Raw genomic sequence first — 21,932 nt, 5'->3', positions numbered from 1 at the left:
GGGAAATGGAAGTGGGAGCTCCTGCCTTGGTGGCAGCACTAGAATCATAATCAAGGAAATAAAAGGAGCTGGATGGAACCCTAACAAGCATGAGTCAATGTATTTCACGCCTGTCTGCCATCAGGAAAGGCAGAGATGCTTTACCAGTGCCCAATAAAAAGAGCACTTTAATTTCCAAGGTCTAGCAAGCAGCTTGTTCCAAATCTGTTGTTTGCTTCATTGGAGTATAAAACAAAATCAAAATTAAATCATTTGTCTGTTTCTCTAAATCATTTAGGATGTCTAAAGGCAAATGAAGCTCTTTTCATAGTAAACAAAGAATATTTCTGTTGCAAAACAATCGTTGCCAATTAATATTATACTATTAAAGAAAGCCTGTCTCAAATCCTTTCTTGTTCACTCTCCTTCTCCATTAAGTGCAAGTTACAATATTTATACCAGAAAGAAAAAATAAAACGGGAAGCTTTCTAAGGCAATGATGATTAGAATGTCCTAAGATAAGCATGTGGGAACAAAAGAGCCACTGATCCAGCAAGAGCCAAATAGTGACTAGTATTAACTACACCCATTACAAAGGTAATTTGTTTAGCTTATTATTGTTATATTAAAAGACTTTTTTCCCACCCTACTCCTATCTGCTCACTCTTGCCTTACTGCCAGCTCTGCAAAGAGTTGACTGAGCATGTACAGAAATAAAGGAACTAGAAACCTCTGGTTAAAGAAGGATCAGGAAGTTCTTCAATAGAAGCATTCTCCACTGATGTCAGATCCAAGGTAGGAGGCTCCCAGCCATGAAAGCTATTCCTATTAGTTTGTTTGTTGTACAACTCCATGAACCACAAAATATCCTGCACTGACCCTGGATTTCAAAGCAGCAGTTTATGCTTTGAACAGTTTGTGCTAGAAACCTCCAAATAACTCAGAAGAACAGTAATCCTTTTGAAAAAGCTTCTTTTCTTTGAGCTCAATTAACATTGACATTCCTACAGTAAAATTAACAATAATCAGTGTCACAATGCCCTTTAAGTACATTCCCAAGCCAATTCCAGCAGGCTTTAGCTGGTCTTCAGTGGCCGCACTGAAGTGCTATGGAAGGAGTCCTGCCTACTCTGCCACCTGCCAGCCTCTCCTCAGGCAAGGTGAGGGGAACAGGGAAAGAAATCAGAACCAGGAGAGATCCAGATCTCTGAAATATCAGCCTTCCTCATCCGCCTCCATAGGCCCATGAGGGGCCGTACCTGAAAAGCCAACCACCACTGACCTCTAGGTGCTCATCCCAGCAGACCTGTTGCTCTCACGGGGCAGAAGAGCCCCTCTCCCCGCTTCCTGCAGCTCTTGGCTCCAGCACGGTCTCTGGAGAAGGTGCTTTCACAACTCAGCAATATGACATGGCTGACAGAGCATGAGATGCACCAGTTGTCTGAACAGACACGGCTAGCCCAGGTCATCTTCAGCAACTGCTCAGAAGCTGTGGGGCTTATACACACAGGGTAAACTCCAAGGGACAACGTGGGCCGGTGGCATGCCCAGGCAGGGGCAGGCAGTGTGGTGTGCTGAGCCTGGCTCCGCACATCCCAGGCACGCACCCGGTTGCTAAGTGAGCCTGGGTAGTCTGACAAACCCACATTCGGCACGCATCCAGCAACCCTGGAGCAGCAGCCTCCAGCTTCATCACATGTTGTTTCTCTAAGGTGGGAGGGCTGCAGGATGCAAGTGTTACATCTCCTCTGGTCCTTACAGCAGCTTTGTCACTCCTGCTCACATGGGAGGAGTAGGATCACATACCATTTGGGTTACCATGTAGAAATACCAATTAAGATTGCTTTTTGACGATCACCATGGCACAGGCACAGCAGCATGACCTGTCCAGTGGGAGAGGTGGGCTCCATATCCATGCCATACAGCTTTTGGAGAAGCATGTACCCCTGGTTCTAGGATGCTTTGTGGTAGCAGTAAGACATCTCATGTCAGACTTTCTAGAAGGCATTGTGTTGGTAGGGTTAGACTTGGGTATCAGAGCAAGCATGGATCTGGTCATCCAGATAGCTGAGAAAACACCTCAAGCGCAGTACTGTCACTAGAAGGTGCTCCTGACCTCTTCATCTCCTTCTATTGGCTGCTTTAGTAATATTCCTCAGGGATCACGTGAGCATAGATGTTGCTGTTGGCAACTTCTGTGGCAGGAAAGGGTGGCAGATAGACTGGCAAATGGAGCAACCAGAAGGGCTTCCTTGGTGGCCAGCTGGGGGAAATGTTGGTGAGACAATTTGAGCTTGCCCTTTATTGCTTTTATTGTGTCCACCTGGTCTAGGAAAACAATGAAAGCGAATGAGCTGCCTCTCTCCCCGATCACCTACCGCTGTCCTCTAGCCTTGTGGCTCACACACCACCATCTGCTCCATTCACCCAGTGTTTCCCACCCATCTCCATGGAGAAATACCATGAAGATGCTCCACTCCTTGTCTCTCCTGCCTCTTTCTCTGTTTAACTTGCTTATCTACTGAGAGGCTTTCCTTGTACAAGCAGTATTCAACACACGAAGAGGGACAAGCTTGTGTTCCAAGTACCATTTTTGTAGTCTCTCTTGGCAACTTTGTCCTTGGTTTTGCTCACAGTTGCTTCCTTTAGCACACTTTGTATGTACTATTAAATACTTATTATTCATAGGATAGGTTGTTTTTCAGACAGACAGCAAACACAAAGCCTTTTACAAGACTGCAGCACAAAATCAGTCTGCTCTTCCACTACACCTGGCATAATTCAACATGCTACACTACGTGCTGCAGATCTGCAGAATTCTCCTACACTGTGTAGAGCATATGGCCTGAAAATCCCGGTTCTGTTCCTCATCATCACTGAGAGACACTGCACGATCCAGCAAGTCACTTAATCTTCTACATTTGAGTTTCCCTTCACGTAAGGACAAGAAATTATTCAGTATCTTACAAACAAAGAAAGAAATCAAAGACCACATGAGATTCTTTGGGTGAAGTGCTCCATTTGTATACCTTAAAATGTTCAGCGAGGAAATTCCAACGTGTAAGAACCTTACGATCTTATTAAAGGTAATCATCTGGTAGGGGTCTGCCTTTCTGAACAGCTCTGTGGTGACAAGGATGGGCTTTGGAAAATCTTCCTGACTGGAAAATGTGGTGAACGAAGCAATGTGCAATATTTAATGCCAGATTTTCAGAGAGCCCAATAAGAAACACCCCCTCAGTATTTCTGAAGTTATGCCATCATAGCACTAACAAATATGCTAGATATCATAAAAATAACAGAGCAGTAACAAATTTAGACAAACTGTCATCAATTTCTGAAAGATATCACGAAGCAGAAGCCACAAGTTTCTCAAACTCCCTTCATGGCTGCGTTTGTGTTACAGGGTGGTTTGGGTATGAATGATGAAGGTCATTTATGAACTGTCTTGATTGCCAAAAGCAAATTACACTTTTGAATGTTACTGACAAAGAACATCATAATGCTTTTATGTTCAAGGATAGATCTGTTCCCAAATGACACCCTAAAGAAAAGCTTTTCATTATTATTTCTTCCACTTACTCCAATGAACTTGTCATTGGACTAAATGCCAGTCTCCTCTTTCAGAAAGGGTACAGGATCATCACTGAAAGCATGTAAACCACTGAACTACGCACTGGAACTTTTACACCTACAAGACTTGCTGCTTGAGCAGTGTGAAAAATGCAGGCAAGTGAAATCAAATAGTCTCTAGACTACCCATAGCAAAGCCAATATCCATGTTAGAGCTTAACACCATTTTCTTACTCTGCTATTGCTTTGTATCTTAATGTAAGCAAAGGTTACAGCATCCTCATACGTCATCTCTAGCTTAAACCATCTGATCAAGTATGAGATGGAAGTAAATTTTATTTTCATTAATCAAGAGAATAACTGGCCATAACCAACATCTTCCCTGTTACTGGGAAGTAACAGTGAAACCTTGGAAAAGAACAAACTGTTCATCCCGTTAGAGGAAGACCGTAACGTGCCTCACTTCTGCAACAGGGCATAGAACGGTGGAGTTTACATCATTTAGTCAAATTCTGCTCATAAACCAGGCATCAACCTTGAAGATTGGAGACACAGATTTACCTATTCTGGTCAGCCTGAGCATACTATTAGCTCTTTTAAAAGAGTAACGTCTTGGGTTTGGTTTGGGTTTAGGGTGGGGGTTTTTAAGAATAAAGAAGGGGAACCTAATTCTGCATTTTTACACAAAGACAGTGCTTATGGCAGTGTATAAAGTAAACCATCTAGTGTGTTACACAATTCTTTTGGCAGAAATGTTCTTGGATTCTCTGATGTCAGCTGTGTAAATGAATCACAAAACAGTTCTGTGGTGCAGTACAATCATTACAGAGAGCATGGGAGAAATGACCAAGTATGAAGTTTATCAGGATGGTGGAAGCACCTCCTCTGAAATTTTAAGATGAAAGCAGAGTACCCTAAGATGAATTACAAGAAAAGGCCAGGTTGGGCTCGCTGCATGGTTCCTGGAGTCCCATGAGGGGAACTGGTGTAGATGTGGTTTGCCAAAGTCACAAAGACTTGGAACAAGGCATGTGTTGAGCATTTTCCTTTCTGTCTTTGGAAAAGGCCCCAAAAGTTGATGCCAAAAAGAAGAAACACCTAAGTACATGGAAACAAAAGCACACAGTATTTAAGTCCCAAATATGATTTTGAATTGCGTGTCAGATTTTCACATTCATAATGCTGTACTAATGAAAAATGGATTTAGCAGATTTAGCTCCTGATAAAGTCTGGTGAAAACATCATGCAGTCTCACAGCTGCACAGAGAAACAGTGGATTTGGACCTGTGGTTAATTAAGATCACTTCATGTCCAGCTGCTCAGTTCTTTGTGGATAGTGCTATTCCCTCCCCAAGTCCTATATGAACAGCATTTTGGGACACTCAGTATACTCAGCATTTTGGGACTGAGTATACTCAGAGTAGCCTACCACTGTATGGCCTGCTTCAGCTGAGGGAGATACTACTGAACACAGAGTGTGTGTAAGTGTCGTTACACAAGATACTGCAGTTCACACCCCATTTTGGAATGTAACAGGTAGAAAATGAATGGGAACAAAAAAAATTGATAGCAAGAGGGAGAACACTGACAGTGTTTTCAAGTAGTGCTCAGTAAGACCCCTCCCACAGGTCACTAACTTAGAAAAATTCCTCTAAAAACACTTTGTACATTCATTTGCACAAGGCTTCGATATTTCACATCAATGTCAGGTATCACATTTCTGTTTGAAAATCTGAATCCAAGCAGGTGTTTGATGTGATAATCCACTTGTTTTTGAGGAAGGAATCATACACATTTTGAGGGAAAACCCAGTTGCCTGCTGCAAAAATAATATCAAATAAAGAGGGGCTGATTCATGATCCTGCTCTCAAAGTATTTCAGTAAGTTCTTAGATTGAGCCACAGCCCAACACAACGCCCTCCTTACCACTTGACTCTAGCTGTGGCAATAGTCAGGAGCTACAGTCACAGTGGGTGACTGGCAAGGTGCCCTATCCAGTTTTGTTTGCAATCGGTTCATTCCCAGGATGGTAAAGCTTACTGGATTTCAAATTCAAAACCTTTCACAAGACCACACCTAGTAGTTACTCCACTTCATGTTCAGCAGTCAAACACTTCAGTGTCACACTGGAATGGGCAGCAGCCTGTAAAGCAGGTTGACATCAGACACCACGTTACCTGTGTGACTCTTTTGCAGCAGGATTGAGACTGAGGAATGTGGTACACTCCTGGCTGTATCCCCCCAGCAAGATGGTTGTTCTAAGGCAGCTAGAAGGCTGATTCTCAAGGGTGGACACAGGAAAAACATCAGTTGTCTAAATGTGCAGAATATTTGACACAGATACTGTGGGCGCCTCCCAGCGTTCATAAGTCAAGCTGGAAAACTGCTTTGTTTCACACAAAATCTTAGCAGCGTTTGTCACATTTAAAGTGAGCTACTTGGTTTATACCCACCATGGTGTATATCACACTGAGTCCTTGGAGGAGCTGAGAGGACCTGGCTCAGGCACACAAAGAGGAAAAGTACCTCTTTTGTCTTGCTGTCCAAGAACTCCCAGTTACAATAAAGGTCTCAACATTTAAGCAAGAAAAGAGAGGACCTGTAGGTAGGGTTTGGTCTGGAGCAGGGATCACAAAGTCTCTACACAACATTCGCAGTAATCTCCAAAATTTTGTTCCTTTTTATTATGGGGGGCAGTTATTTCAGCTTTCGTTGGAGAGCTGGAGAAAGGACCAACTCATCACTTAGATTATAAAGTTTGACTGCTCAAGGATGTAAGCTTGCCACTGTAACCCTGCTTTCATACTGCACACCTATCTACCTTCTCTCTGCTTCATGGAGTGCCTTGAATGGGTTGAGTGTTTGGATTTGCAGTCCTATGAATTTGGCTTTTAGTGACTTTAGAGAAGACCAGAAGATCAAAGCTGTTATACCAGGAAATCACACCCTTTTAGTAAGAGTTTGTCCAAGAGTCAGCTGCTCCCCACACCACAGACACCAGAGATCATTTTTAGAGTTGAAAACAAAAAAAGACAGGAGGGTATTAGGTCCCTGTTCTGTCTCTTGCTTGGTCAGTAATGCTCCTCAGTGTATGAAGCACCAGGGTATATCACAAAGTACAGTCACCAGGGCACAGAGATACCAAGTTATTGACGTTAGTGCAGTTACAATACATGATAGAACAGGGCATACACAGGCAAAAAAGCTGGGCAACAGCATTCATATATTAGAAAAAATGCATATTATTTTAATTACTTGAGAGATTCAGCAACAGGCTGGTCATTACACACATCTATACACATGAGCATACAGGGATGACCAGTGCCAATAAAAACACATTCTACTTTTTACCTTAGAAATGCTAAGAGTTTGAAGCTCTGGCCTCTCAGTCATGGTAAGCAGTAGAAGTAGACTTCAAGCTTTGGACTAAGGGTAGAAGCTCTCTGAATTCCCATGGAACATCCCCCCCTTCCTCTTTGCCTGCATGGTCCAAAGTGGACTAAGGCACCCTAGGACGCTTAAGTGTGAGCAGATGGCAGTGGCCATGCATGTAACTGAAAACAAGAACACACTACCCATGCTGCTGTTCAGCCTCCATTGTCTATCTGTATTGTACTGCTTTGCACCTATACCACACAAGAGAAGAAAAATAGAGTTTAAACTAAGGAGTGCTCCTTCCTACTGTCAATGCTAGAGAGCATTTCACTGTTTTCCCTGTGAAGCCCGGATTCCCAGACTGTGTAAGAGCAGTTACACTGTGTTTTGGATGATCAGCTCCTCTCTCTGGTGGTGGGCCAACACTGAGAATTTCCCCCATTCCTAGGAAATTCATGCTCTATTTTAAAAGGCTTTGGGGAGCTATTCTGGGGAATCCTCACTCGCACTGAGTAACCTTTATCTAGATGAACATTATTTCTATGCTTTAGTCTATGTGGGTGGATGAGGGTAAAAATCAAAGTAATGCATTTTCTTCTGTTGGGATAAACAAGCTGGTGTGGGTGGTTGTGCATGTTCAAAATGAGAGAAAACCCTGTTTTAATGTTAACTTTCTATTACTCATCTGAAAACAGCTTCACAAAAGCCAAATGTGACTTCTTTTTTAAGGATTAAAATAGTTGGAAAACAAATTTTATTTTAATTCACCATCCACCTTGTTAACTGTATTTTTCATGTATTTAGAACAGCTTTACCACATATGGAACACTCTACAGATTTTGAAAGGCCACAATTCTTTTCTATTTAAGGCTGACTATTGTATAGGTAATAGAGAAAAAACCCTTTCAAAACCAGTCCCAAGTGTAATAAAACAAACAGAATATTGATCCTGTTTGTGGATTAATGAATGAAGTGCTTAACCTCAATTTCAGGATGACCAGAACCTGTTCCATTTACCACATCTTTCTTTCCAAGTACTGATGTGTAATTGGAATGGCTTCCATTGACATAACACTGAAATAGTTGGCCGTACTTAGAAAATGCATTGGGAAAGAGCTAAAATTCTGCTTTTATCAACTCAGTCTGTGCAAATTTAATGCTAATTCGGTGAGCAGAATGTGAATGATCTTAAGTATTTAGCAGCCAACATGGGAAAACCTTTAAATGCACAATAGCACAAACCAGGAAATATTCTCTTACTTAGGATACTCCAAGGCAGTTACGGTTTTAGTATCAGCTTCACAGAAGAATCATATTCTTCCACTCTAAGATGAATTCTAATTCAAAATTCACCCTTCCATCAATTTATTTTATTGAGGGTTATTAATACCTATTGATTATTAGGTTACTTTCACTGGGATTTACTAGTGAATGACCTATCAGAATTTCAAAAACTTACTATTCCTTTCGGGAAATACACATCTTGTTTTGTATGCTACACTCAGTTATTTCTTTATAACTGAGTATAAGTTACTCAGTTATATTTATTATATATTATATACTTATTGTATATATTATTATATATAATATGTATTTATTAGATATAATATGTATTTATTATATATATATTTAGATACATGGTCTCTAAATGTATGCAAAAATGCTCATTATTCATAGCAGGAGAAGGCATCTCAAACAAGTGATTTGAATTCATCATATCAGTTTAGAAGCGATTAGTCATTTAAGAGCATTTTAAAGCAGCATTTCTCTACTTACCCACACAGATTAATCTCAGTTACAGCTAAAGTCTACAAGAAAATGTATAATGTACTTAATGTACTGAATACAAGCAACAGAACAGTTTTGTTATCCGTATTGGGCTTACATGGCAAAGATTTGGTACCAGGGGGCTGCAGGGGTGGCTTCGGAGAGAAGGCATCAGAAGGTTTCCCCATGTTGGACAGAGCCAGTTCAGGCTGGCTCAGAGCTGCTGCTGGCCAAGGCTCAGGCAGTCACTGATGCCAGCAGCACCTCGGGGACAACATATGTAAGGAAGGGTAAAAACCCTGTGTGACAGCAGTGGAGAGAAGTGACGAGATATGAGAGTAACAACTCCGCAGGCACCAAGGGCAGTGACGAAGGAGTGAGAGGAGGTGCTCCAAGTGCTGGAGCAGAGATTTCCCCCCTACCCTGCAGTGAAGAGCATGGTGAAAACCCTGGTGATGCAGGGTGTCCCCCGACAGCTCATGAAGGCCCATGGCGGAGCAGAGATCCACTCTGCAGCCCACTGAGAGGAGCCCATGCAGGAGCAGCGTGGGGGACCAAGGCTGGTGCAGCCCGATCCTGAAGGATGAGCCCCATGGAAGGGACCCACACCAGAGCAGCCCGATCCTGAAGGATGCACCCCATGGAAGGCACCCAGGCTGGAGCAGCCTGTTCCTGAAGGATGCACCCATGGAAGGGACCCAGGCTGGAGCAGCCTGTTCCTGAAGGATGCACCCATGGAAGGGACCCAGGCTGGAGCAGCCTGTTCCTGAAGGATGCACCCCATGGAAGGGACCCAGGCTGGAGCAGCCTGTTCCTGAAGGATGCACCCATGGAAGGCACCCAGGCTGGAGCAGCCTGTTCCTGAAGGATGCACCTCATGGAAGGGACCCAGGCTGGAGCAGCCTGTTCCTGAAGGATGCACCCCATGGAAGAGACCCAGGCTGGAGCAGGACTCACACTGGAGATGTTTGTGAAGGACTGTCTCCTGCGAGAGGGACCCCACACTGGAGCACAGGAAGAGTGTGAGGAAGGAGCGGCAGAGACCAAACATGAACTGACTGCAACCCCTATTCCCTAACTCCCATCGCTGCTCAGGGGGAGGAGGTAGAAGAGTTGGGAATGCATTTGAGCCTGGCAAGAAGGGAGGGGTGGAAGAAAGGTGATGTTTAGATTTATTGTTGTCATTATCCTACTCTGATTACCTGGTCATAAATTAAAATCATTTCCCTAAGTCAAGTTTGTTTTGCCCATGACAGTAACCAGTAACTGATCTCCTTGTCCTTAGCTCATCCCATGAGCTTTTCATCCTCTTTTTCTCCTCTCCTTTTGAGAAGGGGGAGTGATACAGCGACCAGCCAAGGTCAACCCTCCTCATTGCCTTAGAACTTCTTGGTTAACTATGTCCTCTGTTTTACATCCCCACTACGTAAACTGTATGTCTCTAGCCAGATCTTCTTCTGTATAAGCATAGGACCCTAAAGCTCAAGGCCATATAAAATTAAATAGAACATAAATAACTTCAGAGTTTAAAACTTTTGGAAATGAAACTTTAAGACAATGCCTCTGAAAGGCAATGGAGTTACTCTGGGCTGAACACCTACAATCACTGCAGACACAGGAATGTTAAATGCTTGCAGTTGGTCAAATCCTCTCCAAGTCTTGGTATTAAAGGCTTACCAAAGGTACCAAAGGGGTCTCACAAGCTGCAAGAGAGGAGAAGGAGGAAATCCGAAGACACATCCTCCTTAGAGCATGGGGTTTCACCTCACCGACAGTCGCATCACTTCAATTATCCACAGCAGACATGCAAACCTACCACCACCACGTCTCAGAGCACGTTCAATCCAGGGTGTAAAGATGTGCACAAAAATCTGTGAGCTAGACCAACATTATGTGTTAGAGACAGAAAAGTCAAGTAAGTTGTCCAAGGCCAGACAGAAGATGCAAAAATGCAATACGGAATCTACCAGTGAGGAAACAATAAAATCCATTTTGCTTAGATGGCATGGAGAAACAGGGAATAGAAGAATATCCAGCTACCTAAACAGCTTTTAAAGGGCAGCATGGGGAAGAACAGAGTACTTCAGTGTCTGCTTACATCTGGAAGAGTTTTGGGGAAATGACAACTTTGCCTCCTGGCCAGCTAATATGGTTTAACTCCCAAGCCCCAGACCCATCCAGATGTCTCAGTCATGCCCAGTGTCCTGGGTTTTCAGGGCTGGGAGACATATGGCAGCGAAACATCAAACCCCTCTTCCCACAGGACTTGTGGGATTATTTTGGTGAGTATAAATACAGGAGAAAGCAGCAGGCTGTCAGTTTGACCATTTTGAAACCCATCATCAGATGCGCCAATATTCTAAAATGGAAACCTTCACTCTTCTCATTTTAAGAAAGCTTTGCTAAAATCTTCCAGCAACTTAGCCTTCCACATCAGAAAGAATTCTGGGATATCGTTTTGAACCTGTATCATAAAACAGAATTGGAAAACTTGTCATGTGGAAAGGCAGAACACAAGGCCACGGGTTGCCTCTCTGAAAACAACACGCTGCCAAGCCCCCCGAGATCTACAATCAAGGCTGGAAGCACTCCTAGCTGAAATGTTTGATCTGAGAAAGGTTCTCTCTCCAGTTATACCTTACAGCATAAAAAGAAGAAAAGCGAAGCTAATGCTGAAGAGGAAAGCAGAGTTATATTTTAAAATTGCTTTCAGAAAGAGGTGGTGGGAGCCCTGTCCAGCAGCACAGCTGGAATGGCATGAGAATAAGCACACTACTACATGTACAACAGCAAGCGATTTTATACCAGCAGGAGACAGACTTCTCTGTTGCAATCACTGCTCCCCCAAGAAATATGTTCCCACTATGAGCGTTGGCTTTAAATCACACTTGCTTTGTAAAAATGCAGAGTGTTCTTTGCCATTTCTTTCAGCCTTACAAATCCCCAAATAACGTATCTACGTTCTACTGCATTCCTTCTTTTATTCCAGGACACAAATTTCAGCTTTTGGAAAAGCTACTTGCACTTTCCATCACGATACTCCAAAGCATTCAGAATTAGTCATTTAATCTCTATCCAAGCTAAAATGGCTTACTAGAGAAATCTCAGCTTAATAAATTATGTATAAGAATTCTCTCTTTTATGTAGCGCGTGCGATCGTTTGAGCTATAGCATCATTTATGGCTGCAGCAGAATGAACTGCGCAAATACACTGTGGTACAACCCAGTGTAAGTTAATATTGGTCACAAAGCTTATACACATGCAAAGAAGCAACTGCCAAAAACAGAACACTTGCAAGTGCTGCCAAAGGCCTTTCACATTCTTAAAGAAGGTGCCAGCAAACTTGCACCTCATCCCAAGCAAAAGACACCAGCAAGTAGCTATCATGCAAGCTTCTCCCTTCTTATGTTTCTACTAAGCTGGAGATATGAAGTCCAGGCTGGAGCCCCAGAAGTGTTTAAATATTTATTGGGGAAAACCAGCCTTCCATCCACCCTGTGAATTCTGCTGCCCTCCAAAGCTGCAACATCTCTCTTCCATCTAGCCCACCTTCCAGAAGGGGGTTTGTCACTTGACCATCCCGCACACCCCCAGTGTCTACACTCTGGTTCCTCTCAGAGATTCCAAAAGTGGAGAGAAACATCAAGTTAACCTGCATCAATTTCACACCATTGTTACGGTGGGAAGTGTTCTGAGGAATCCTGTCAGGTCCCTTTCAGCTGCAAAGCTCTCGAGTCTGACACGCTGTCACCTGCAGCCACGGACTGCAGTGAAACCTCCAGGCTCTTAAGACGCTGGCAGAGAGATGCAGCAGCTGATTCTCCCCCTGCTTCCAGGTAGAGGAAAAATTCAGTGACTGGCAGCAGAAAGAGTTAACTTAAGCTCTCCTTTCTCTTTCTCTCTAGGAAAAGTAGAAAGTTTTCTAAGGCTGAACTCCAGCCAGATGTAACTAGACAGCTAATAACTTCAGGAGGGATTTCAGTCGCTTGAGGGAACTGCTCAGGGAGCACCTGACAGCGAGCTGACAGCTTTAGAACAGAGGGTATTTCACTGGTGTTTGTTGAGAAAGTGAGTGAAAGGAAACTGTTTTCACAGCACAGACCTGGACAGCCACGGCATACCAGGGACACAGCACTGGAAGCAACTCTCTCAGCCACAAAGCCCCCCGATGTCACGGGCAGTGGCATTTCATAACTGCAGCCCTGTTCTAGGGAGGACATAAGGGGGACACACTGGCAGAAGCATCATAGAATCACAGACAGGTTTGGGTTGGAAAGGAACTTAAGTTCATCCAGTTCAGGACCAGCAGGAAGAACAGCACAAGGAATAGAGGGAAGATGGTTTTTACTTTGCCAAAATCCATCTCTAGAGTTAGCTCAGATCAAGACCAATTGGTTTTGGTACCTTACAGCACATCTGCATGTCTGCTTATTTCTGTCACAGTTGTTAGCAAGTGGATCCAGACGCCAGTGTGTGTGGGACATGTGCAAGGTCAGCACTGACCACTGGCACTGAAGGGTCTCGGAGAGGGAGTCCCATCACAAAGGAAGGGATGGATCACTGGAGAAGACCCACCAGCCAAAGAACGTGTGGTTAAAGAGTGGAATGATGCTAAACCTTGCTTAAGCTGAGTGAAACTCGCCTAGAAAGCATTTTGCACTATGCAGTGAGACTCAGTACCACAGCCAAGCAAAGGCAAATGCACCCTGGAGATGGGGACACCTCAGAGGAATAACCAAGTCTGAAAATACACCCATGAAATCCTTCAAAGAAAAAAATCCCCATGTATTTGGGATCTGCATATGTATATTTGGGATGAATATGCAATACACTTCAACTAGTTGAACACTTTGAGAGCCAGAGATGAAACTGTTTATTGAAATTAAAAGTGTAATTCTGGTAGTTATAGTTCAAAGGATATGCAATACATCACAAACATAACTCACAAGTTCATGTGAATTCTACAAAATTCCATGTGCAGAAATAGACCAGAAGTGTTAGAAGCGACAGGCTGGGGAGCTATTTCTATAAAAAATTCACAGATATTTAAACTCGATTAAATCCCAAACTCTAAAAAGTTGCCTTTTAATGTGCATTATCTCAAATCTCTATAGTATCAGATCTTCTATGCATTTCCAAAAGCATCTATTATTTATGTGATTTAACATTGCAATCAGTCTGCTTTCAATTAAATAAATAAAACGAGTCTGTTAACCCAGAAGCATCAAACTCTCCCATTATCAATCAATGCCACTTTTCTGCTGACTGCAACTCAATTAAAATCCAGTTATTTGAATACCTGGCTGGAAATTGCTATCATAAATGTGCCTTTTTAGTAGGAACATTTTGTGTAGAAACTTGACAGCCCACTAATCACGACACTGTGGTTAGAAAGTGTTTTGTAACCTGGGCTGGGAAAAGCTACACCGATGAACGTGCAGATAAAGAGTGTCACTTCTGGAGTAGGCATTTGTTTCTAAATTTGGGACTTCTGGCTCAGAGCAGATCCAAACTGATGCAACTCTGCCAGCATGATTGTGAGCTTTAAGAGTTGGTCCTTCTATGCCTCAGTTTGTTATTTCTACTGATGTTAAGAAAAAATAAGGAGCTATATATTCTTAGACCATCTTACCACACTACCCACAGTGTTATTTTAAAACATGCCAGTCAGTGATACCGATGCTTTATGTGCTCTCAATACCAAATTCTGCCACTTCTTGTATTTCTTTTATTTTATTTCTGGTGTCCTCAGCATAAGAAGGACATGGAGCTGTTGGAGCAAGCCCAGAGGAGGCCACGAGGATGATCAGGGGCTGCAGCACCTCCCGTATGGAGACAGGCTGAGAACATTGGGGCTGTTCAGCCTGGAGAAGAGAAGCTGCGTGGAGACCTCAGAGCAGCTTCCAGTGTCTGAAGGAGGCTACAAGGATGCTGGAGAGGGACTCTTCATCAGGGGCTGGAGCGAGAGGACAAGGGTTGATGGGTTCAAACTGAAACAGCACAAGTTCAGGTTAGATCTAAGGCAGAAGCTCTTCCCTGTGAGGGTGCTGAGGCGCTGGCACAGGGTGCCCAGAGAAGCTGTGGCTGCCCCATCCCTGGCAGTGTTCAAGGCCAGGTTGGACACAGGGGCTTGGAGCAACCTGCTCTAGTGGAAGGTGTCCCTGCCCGTGGCAGGGGGTTGAAGCTGGGTGATCTTAAGGTCCTTTCCAACCCAAACCAGTCTGGGATTCTATGATTCTTACATTAATTAACACTAGGTAAGTAGCTGGTTTTAAATCTTAGTTTTTAACAGGACATCTCTCAGTCTTCTTGCAGCTTCTTTTTCTCCTCCTCCTGCAAAACCCAATATTCTTTGAAAAAAAAAGTCCTATGAGGAAATTTTCAAGTATAAATTTGCTTCTTAGCTTTTAATTACATCCATTTTCTAGCCGAGCTTTGATTTATTTAACCAAAGTGTGGAGAGCACATCTTTTTTTCCCAATAATGAAAAGCTGAATTATTTTATATTGATAACATATGCAGATAGAAAACATTATCACACTATTTAATTTCAGTAGCCAATTCCAGGTACAAAAAAATAATCTATACTCTAGGCTTGAAGTCTAATTTTACAAAACAGACTTCAAAGATGAAAAGGTTTCTATTTTCTCAGGTGTAATTATCTAGGACATACTTGGCACCTGGAAGTTACCATGGAGAACTGTTTGCAGGAACAAAAAAATCTCCTATCCAACATATTTCTTTAGCTGATCTCAAGTATCTTTATATCATGATATTTTAAAGCAAGTATAGAATCATATAGACACAGACTGGTTTGGGTGGAAAGGACCTTAAGATCACCCAGCTCCAACCCCCTGCCACGGGCAGGGACACCTCACACTAGAGCAGGTTGCTCCAAGCCCCTGTGTCCAACCTGGCCTTGAACACTGCCAGGGATGGGGCAGCCACAGCTTCTCTGGGCACCCTGTGCCAGTGCCTCAGCACCCTCACAGGGAAGAGCTTCTGCCTTAGATCTAACCTGAACTTCCCCTGTTTCAGTTTGAACCCATCACCCCTTGTCCTGTCGCTCCAGTCCCTGATGCAGAGTCCCTCTCCAGCATCCTTGGAGCCCCCTTCAGACACTGGAAGCTGCTCTGAGGTCTCCACGCAGCTTCTCTTCTCCAGGCTGAACAGCCCCAATGTTCTCAGCCTGTCTCCATACGGGAGGTGCTGCAGCCCCTGATCATCCTCGTGGCCTCCTCTGGGCTTGCTCCAACAGCTCCACGTCCTTATGTTGAGGACACCAGCACTGCACACAGTGCTGCAAGTGGGGTCTCACCAGAGCAGAGCAGAGGGGCAGGATCACCTCCCTCAATCTGCTGCTCACGCTGCTTTTGATGCAGCCCAGCACACGGGTGGTTTCTGGGCTCTAGCGCACACTGAAGCGGCTCATGTTCAGTTTCTCATCGACCAACACCCCCAAGTCCTTCTCCTCAGGCTGCTCTGAATCACTGCTCTGCCCAACCTGTAGCTGTGCCTGGGATTGCCCCACCTCAGGGGCAGGACGTTGCACTTCGCATTATTGAACTTAGGTGCTCCAATGTATTCATTTTCAAATGTAATATTGTCTTTTACATTGCATCATAAAATCTTACCAACTGAATTATACCTACTACAGTTTTAATCCATTTCTACAGAGGAGGTTCACTTCATTGAAGATGATTACAGAGAGAATTTCAAATGGGATATTAGGTTATGATGATTCGCGTTTGACAAAATAACTTGAACTGACACACAGGAAGAAATGAAAAGAGACAAGAAATCAAGGATAAGAAAATGAAAACATTACAGATAGATAAGCAAAGTAATTCCAAAATGTGATAGATACCAAAAGAAACAACTCTTGATAGAATCAGTCATGTTCATATTACCTTTCCATTGCGATTACTGTTGTTGACTTTGTTCCCTATATTAGATTTCATACCTTTTTTCCACTTTCTTACAAACTCAAGTTGTAGAAAGTAGGAAACACTCTTAATCACAAGTCTGTAACAGTTCACAAATATGCTGGAATCTGTCCACTTCAGAGAAATGTAAAATACTTTCCCATATATGCAATCCACCTCCCTACAGAACTAGAAGTGGAATAAATACTTATTGTCTACATGCTAGCAGTGCCTTAGGCAAGCTCTGAAAAATCTTCTTATAAGAGAGGCTACGGAGAAGAATGCCAGAATTCAAGCAACTCATTTTTTTCCATACAGACAGTCCTGGAATGGTATATATGAAAATCAAAGCTACTTACTCTTTTTCTCAAGTTGTAGGTCAAGATGAGATTTCTGGAGAAGGAGTGTGAAAAGGCTGTATAGAACTCCAGCACCTTCTGCAAGGCATCTCTCTTAATCACATGAAGATCACAGTAAGTCAAAGCCCTTACATTGGCACAGGACTGGGCGAGGGTAGACTCCTTCCAGAACACATCCCCAAAAACATCTCCTTTGCCTACAAAAAAGCAGCAGCATTGCTTTCAACAACAGTACCATTTCCACCAAGAATATAAAAGAACATACATCTCATTTGTGCAGTAAAGGTGCTACTTCATGTGCTTAGAAAATTCTGTCTGGAAAACAGAAAAATCTTTGAAATATTTCATAGAATCACAGAATCCCAGACTGGTTTGGGTTGGAACGGACATTAAGCTCACCCAGTTCCAACCCCTGCCATGGGCAGGGACACCCCACGCTACTACATGTCACCCAAGGCTCCACTGCTCACCTTTTCCAGTATTTTTATTAATTACAACAGCCCCACAAAATTCTGTAAGAATAAACTACAATCAAAAAGTGTTTCATGCGATAAGTCCCCTTTAAATATCAGTAAAGGTCTTCCTCTCAAACTCAGGAAAAGCAGTTCATTCTTGGTTCATGTTCCCTTCTGATCCCTTTCAAAGAGATTAAGAGGAAATGTTTTTCCCCTTTCTTCTTTTAACTGGCACACAAAGGATTCGTTTCTTACATCTCTGTTTTGAGTTTTCTTAATGCGGCTAACAATTACCCACTATTGTGCCAATAAAACCATCCTGTCTAATACATCAGTGCAGGCCCAGGCTATACAGAAACACTGGAATGCATCAGTATGAAAGGAAGTTTACCCTGGTTCGCTAGCTCAGCGCCAGGGAAGTCTGTCTTGACAACAGTATAGAAGAGCAGGCCTCACAACTCCGGTGGCTCTAATGCTCTTCAGGTGGCAAGAGTCTCAACAAAGGCTTGCAGGAGCTGTGCATGTTCCTGTACAATGCAGCAGAGGCTCAAGGTAACAACAAAGCCCAAACCAAGAAGACCTAGTCATGTCCCATCCCTGGCAGTGTTCAAGGCCAGGTTGGATGGCGTTTGGAGCAACATGGTCTAGTATGAGGCGTCCCTGCCCGTGGCAGGGGGTTGGAACTGGATGAGTCCTTTCCAACCCAAACCAGTCTCGGATTCTATCACCAAGATAACATTGACAAGGCAAGAATATTTATCTGTTGCACACTGGAATTAAGAAAACATGGCCATTTCCTTACCACCTTCCCATGTGCCCACTCTATGAGCTTGGGGCAGGCAGTGAAATCCCTGCTGAGGAATACTGCAGTAAGGGCATTTGCACCAGTCTGGACACTACAACACAGGGAGAAAAAATGTCCAAAGCTGCCTGAGGAGCAGCCCCCAGTCAGGATTTCACCAGTTACACCCCAGCTCAGGCTGGGCACAACAGGGAGTGTTTAGGAGAAAGGTACAAGCTCCTTTACAGAGCAATGGTCTTGTTTGTTTTCCAACACATTAACATTCCAACAATGCTAACAAGATAAGAACATTCAGTTGTTACCTTGACAATGAAAAACTACACAGTTCTGTTTTGAATGGTATTTTCCTCTTAAACCTCTGTTGTATTACCACTGCACATCACTTTTAAGAACAAAGAAATACGTTCAGGATGTCTATCAAGTTGTGGTAGGGATAGACCAGATGGTCTCTTGTCTTATAAGCAAAACTTTGCCCATAGCAATTCTCAAAGCCAAAGCATCAAAATACATATCAGTTTATTGACTTCTCCTGGGCCCTTTTAGGCTTCATTCCTTAAATAAATAGCCATGTGTGAAAGTCAAGAGAACTATCTTGAGTAAAGGTGTAAAGAACTATCATGACCAGTTTAGTTCTGAACACTTTGAAGGAGCACTGGCTGTATCTCCATTTTAAATGCATATATACATGGGAACCACCTGATCCATTAGCACACTTTTGCTCCACAAAGTTAGGCAAAAGCACCATAATAATACCCTTTCTTCCATCACTAGTGTCTTTACATAGTGCCAACATCCAGGAATTCTCTGAAGGCTGTGTATCACTAAGCACAGTGGTAGTTCAATAGCCTGGTGCAGTGAGCAACTTGTCATGGTAATAGCAAGAACTTTTCACATCTGCAATCATTTAAACATACGCTTTTTCAGTAGATACATTAAAAACGGCCTAAGAAAAAAACTTTAATGCACTTAAAATAGATCATCATCTACAAGGCTTTTAGACAAACAAACACACAATATCTTCAAAATTGAAACGAAACAATTTTTATGCACCATAAAAACTGATATGCTTCACTGGGTAAAAATGGATTGTTTGCCTTTGGAACAAATATGCTTTTACTCACAATCTTTCAGGCAATTAGCTAAACAACTCTTTTAATTACTGCTCTGCAATCCAGCAAGCATCCAAATGTGCCCTCACTGATGAGCAACAGTTAGAGCCAGTAGTCCAAGCATAAGGCACAAGAAGTCTAGCTTGTTCCTAAACAGATTTCTAACATCTCCAGACAAGTTTCCCTACCTGAAAATGACAATAATTGTTTTACTGCCCCGCAGTAACATGAAGAATAATTAGTACGATGGAAGCACAAACCCCATGGTGCTGCTTTGCCTACATAGGAAAATGACCTACAGCAGGAATTAGTTACATCTTACTCTTTTTAAAATGCAATTTTGCTTTTCACATAAGACATAAAGACACAACTTGTGTCCTTCAGCTGTGGCAGCACCTCCACTTTTCCCTTGCTATTTGTAACTGCCCCAGACCTCCCCCCATCCCTGCAGTTTCCTGCCACCCCAGGGAACCGCTTCCCACTAGTGGCAAGAGCAGCACATGAAGGAGTTACATAGAGCCAAACCAAGCTGAGAAAAGCAACACATGAATCACGGTCCAAGTCAGATCACAGAAGCCTCAATTTTTAACAAACAAATAAAGCTAAACCAAGAAGTTGTGCTGTTTTCCATCATCAACAACTCCCTTCAAGTTAATCAGGTTAAGAGCCAGTGGTCTAGTCAAAAATCAATCCTGCGTTACAGTTTGGTTTGCAAAGCAAGGCACATGTCCAAGCACCACACTGCTCTGTCAGGTGCATTTTCTAAATGATACATACCAAAATAGCAATCTAAATTGTCAGATTCTAAAATAAAATTGTGTTTGACATTCACAGAAAAAACAGGGATAGAGGAAGGAGCAGTAGGAAGTCTTTATAGCAAGCAGGAATTACAATTCCACCCAGGAGTATCTGTACTGGATTAGAACAATTGTCCTCTTGCACATAAGAGAGAACTGCAGACCACCTCCCTTTGCTTATATGTTCTCCATAAAGTAAGATCAATCACTCAGGAAAAAGGAAGGAAAAGGAGAAAAAAGAGGGCAGATGGAGTGGGTGTTTTATCAGAAGCATCTGCAATTAGAAGACAAGAAGAGCAAGGGGAGACTTCTAAGTGTGCCAGAAGGTGGTTGGCAAAGTCTAATGGCAGCATTAGGGAACCTAAGGCAAAAGCCTCTTTTTACATCTCACTCCAGGCTTTCTACATTTCACCTTACCTCTGAAGACAGCTCAAGAAGCTAGAGAAATGCAGATGGCCAGTTGGTTGTCAGTACTTTGCAGTTTCATTCCCAGCTTGCTGAATTCCAAACATTTGCCAGGAACACTCTCTGTCAATCACACTTCAAGTGGATGATCTAAGCTTCTACCATCAATTATTTATATTCCCTGCTGGATTTGTGGGCTGAGGACCTTTTCCACCATCAGCTCAGTATGCTCTGGAAAGCCAAATGGTTTTCTGCCTTTTATGTTTGCTTGCTTGCTTTAATTATAACAAGTCCCGAAACCCTGATATATTTAAACACTGAAGAATTAGTTTATAAAACCAGCACCTTCGGCTTCCATATTTATTCTTTCCCAATTTTTTCTCCATATTAAATTTGCTATTCACCTTATAAGTAAAAAGAGGATTTCTCTGTCCCGCTGCAAATTCAGCCTCAACTGGACAAAAGGTGAAGCCACATCCACTGTGCCCTGAGAACAGCACCAGTAATGAAGATCTGATGTTTGTAACTTAGCCAAGTGTTTTGCTGACTCTCTTTGAGAAAGAACCACACTCACACATTGCCTTGATGTGCCTCTACCAGAACAACCCTTAGTTGTTTCACTCGTACAAACAGGAACCATTGAAGAGCTCTCAGACAAAAGATATTCCACCCTGTGCTGAAAAAATGTGGAATACTTTGACTGATACCCTACTTAGTCTAATTTTGGATTCTGGGTGTCTGGGAGTGCTGGGCAGTTTTGGTGTGGTATCAGCTGGCTGAGAAGATGAGGCTACAGATTCATGTGCTGAAGCTCTTCCAAGTCAGTATGGACTTTGGTGGGATTCACATGAACCCACTGATGGATTTTCAGTACATCAGACAAAATATTCATGTTTGAATCATTCTCAAATCAATAGTAAGAGTTGTTACAGCAGCCAACACCAGAACCTAGCTCAGGTCCCTTCTAGATCTGCCTTCATCAGCATAGAATCATAGAATGCTTTGGGTGGGAAAGGACCTTAAGATCATCCAGTTCCAACCCCCTGCCATTGGGAAGGGATGCTTCACACTAGACCATGTCACTCAAGGCTCTGTCCAACCTGGCCTTGAACACTGCCAGGGATGGGGCAGCCACAGCTTCTCTGGGCACCCTGTGCCAGCGCCTCAGCACCCTCACAGGGAAGAGCTTCTGCCTTAGATCTAACCTGAACTTCCCCTGTTTCAGTTTGAACCCATCACCCCTTGTCCTGTCGCTCCAGTCCCTGATGAAGGTCCCTCTCCAGCATCCTTGGAGCCCCCTTCAGACACTGGAAGCTGCTCTGAGGTCTCCAGCAGCTTCTCTTCTCCAGGCTGAACAGCCCCAATGTTCTCAGCCTGTCTCCATA

The 21,932-nt window shown here is 43.2% G+C and overlaps 1 protein-coding gene across 2 annotated transcripts in view; it reads right to left on the bottom strand.

Moving 5' to 3' along the window:
• Nucleotides 1–21,932, bottom strand: part of KCNH1 (potassium voltage-gated channel subfamily H member 1) — a 191,041-nt gene that overhangs the window by 64,784 nt on the left and 104,325 nt on the right. For both annotated transcript variants that reach the window (XR_003993536.2, XM_030499828.2), the window contains exon 10: nucleotides 16,980–17,176. Coding sequence is in view for 1 of the 2 variants with exons in the window: in XM_030499828.2 (XP_030355688.1) it covers nucleotides 16,980–17,176 (197 nt within the window). In the remaining variant the exon portion in view is untranslated. The remainder of the gene's footprint in view (nucleotides 1–16,979; nucleotides 17,177–21,932) is intronic.

The sequence above is a fragment of the Strigops habroptila genome, chromosome 10 (genome assembly GCF_004027225.2).
Source record: "Strigops habroptila isolate Jane chromosome 10, bStrHab1.2.pri, whole genome shotgun sequence".
NCBI classification, from domain to species: domain Eukaryota; kingdom Metazoa; phylum Chordata; class Aves; order Psittaciformes; family Psittacidae; genus Strigops; species Strigops habroptila.
This window is presented reverse-complemented; position numbering and strand designations above follow the sequence as displayed.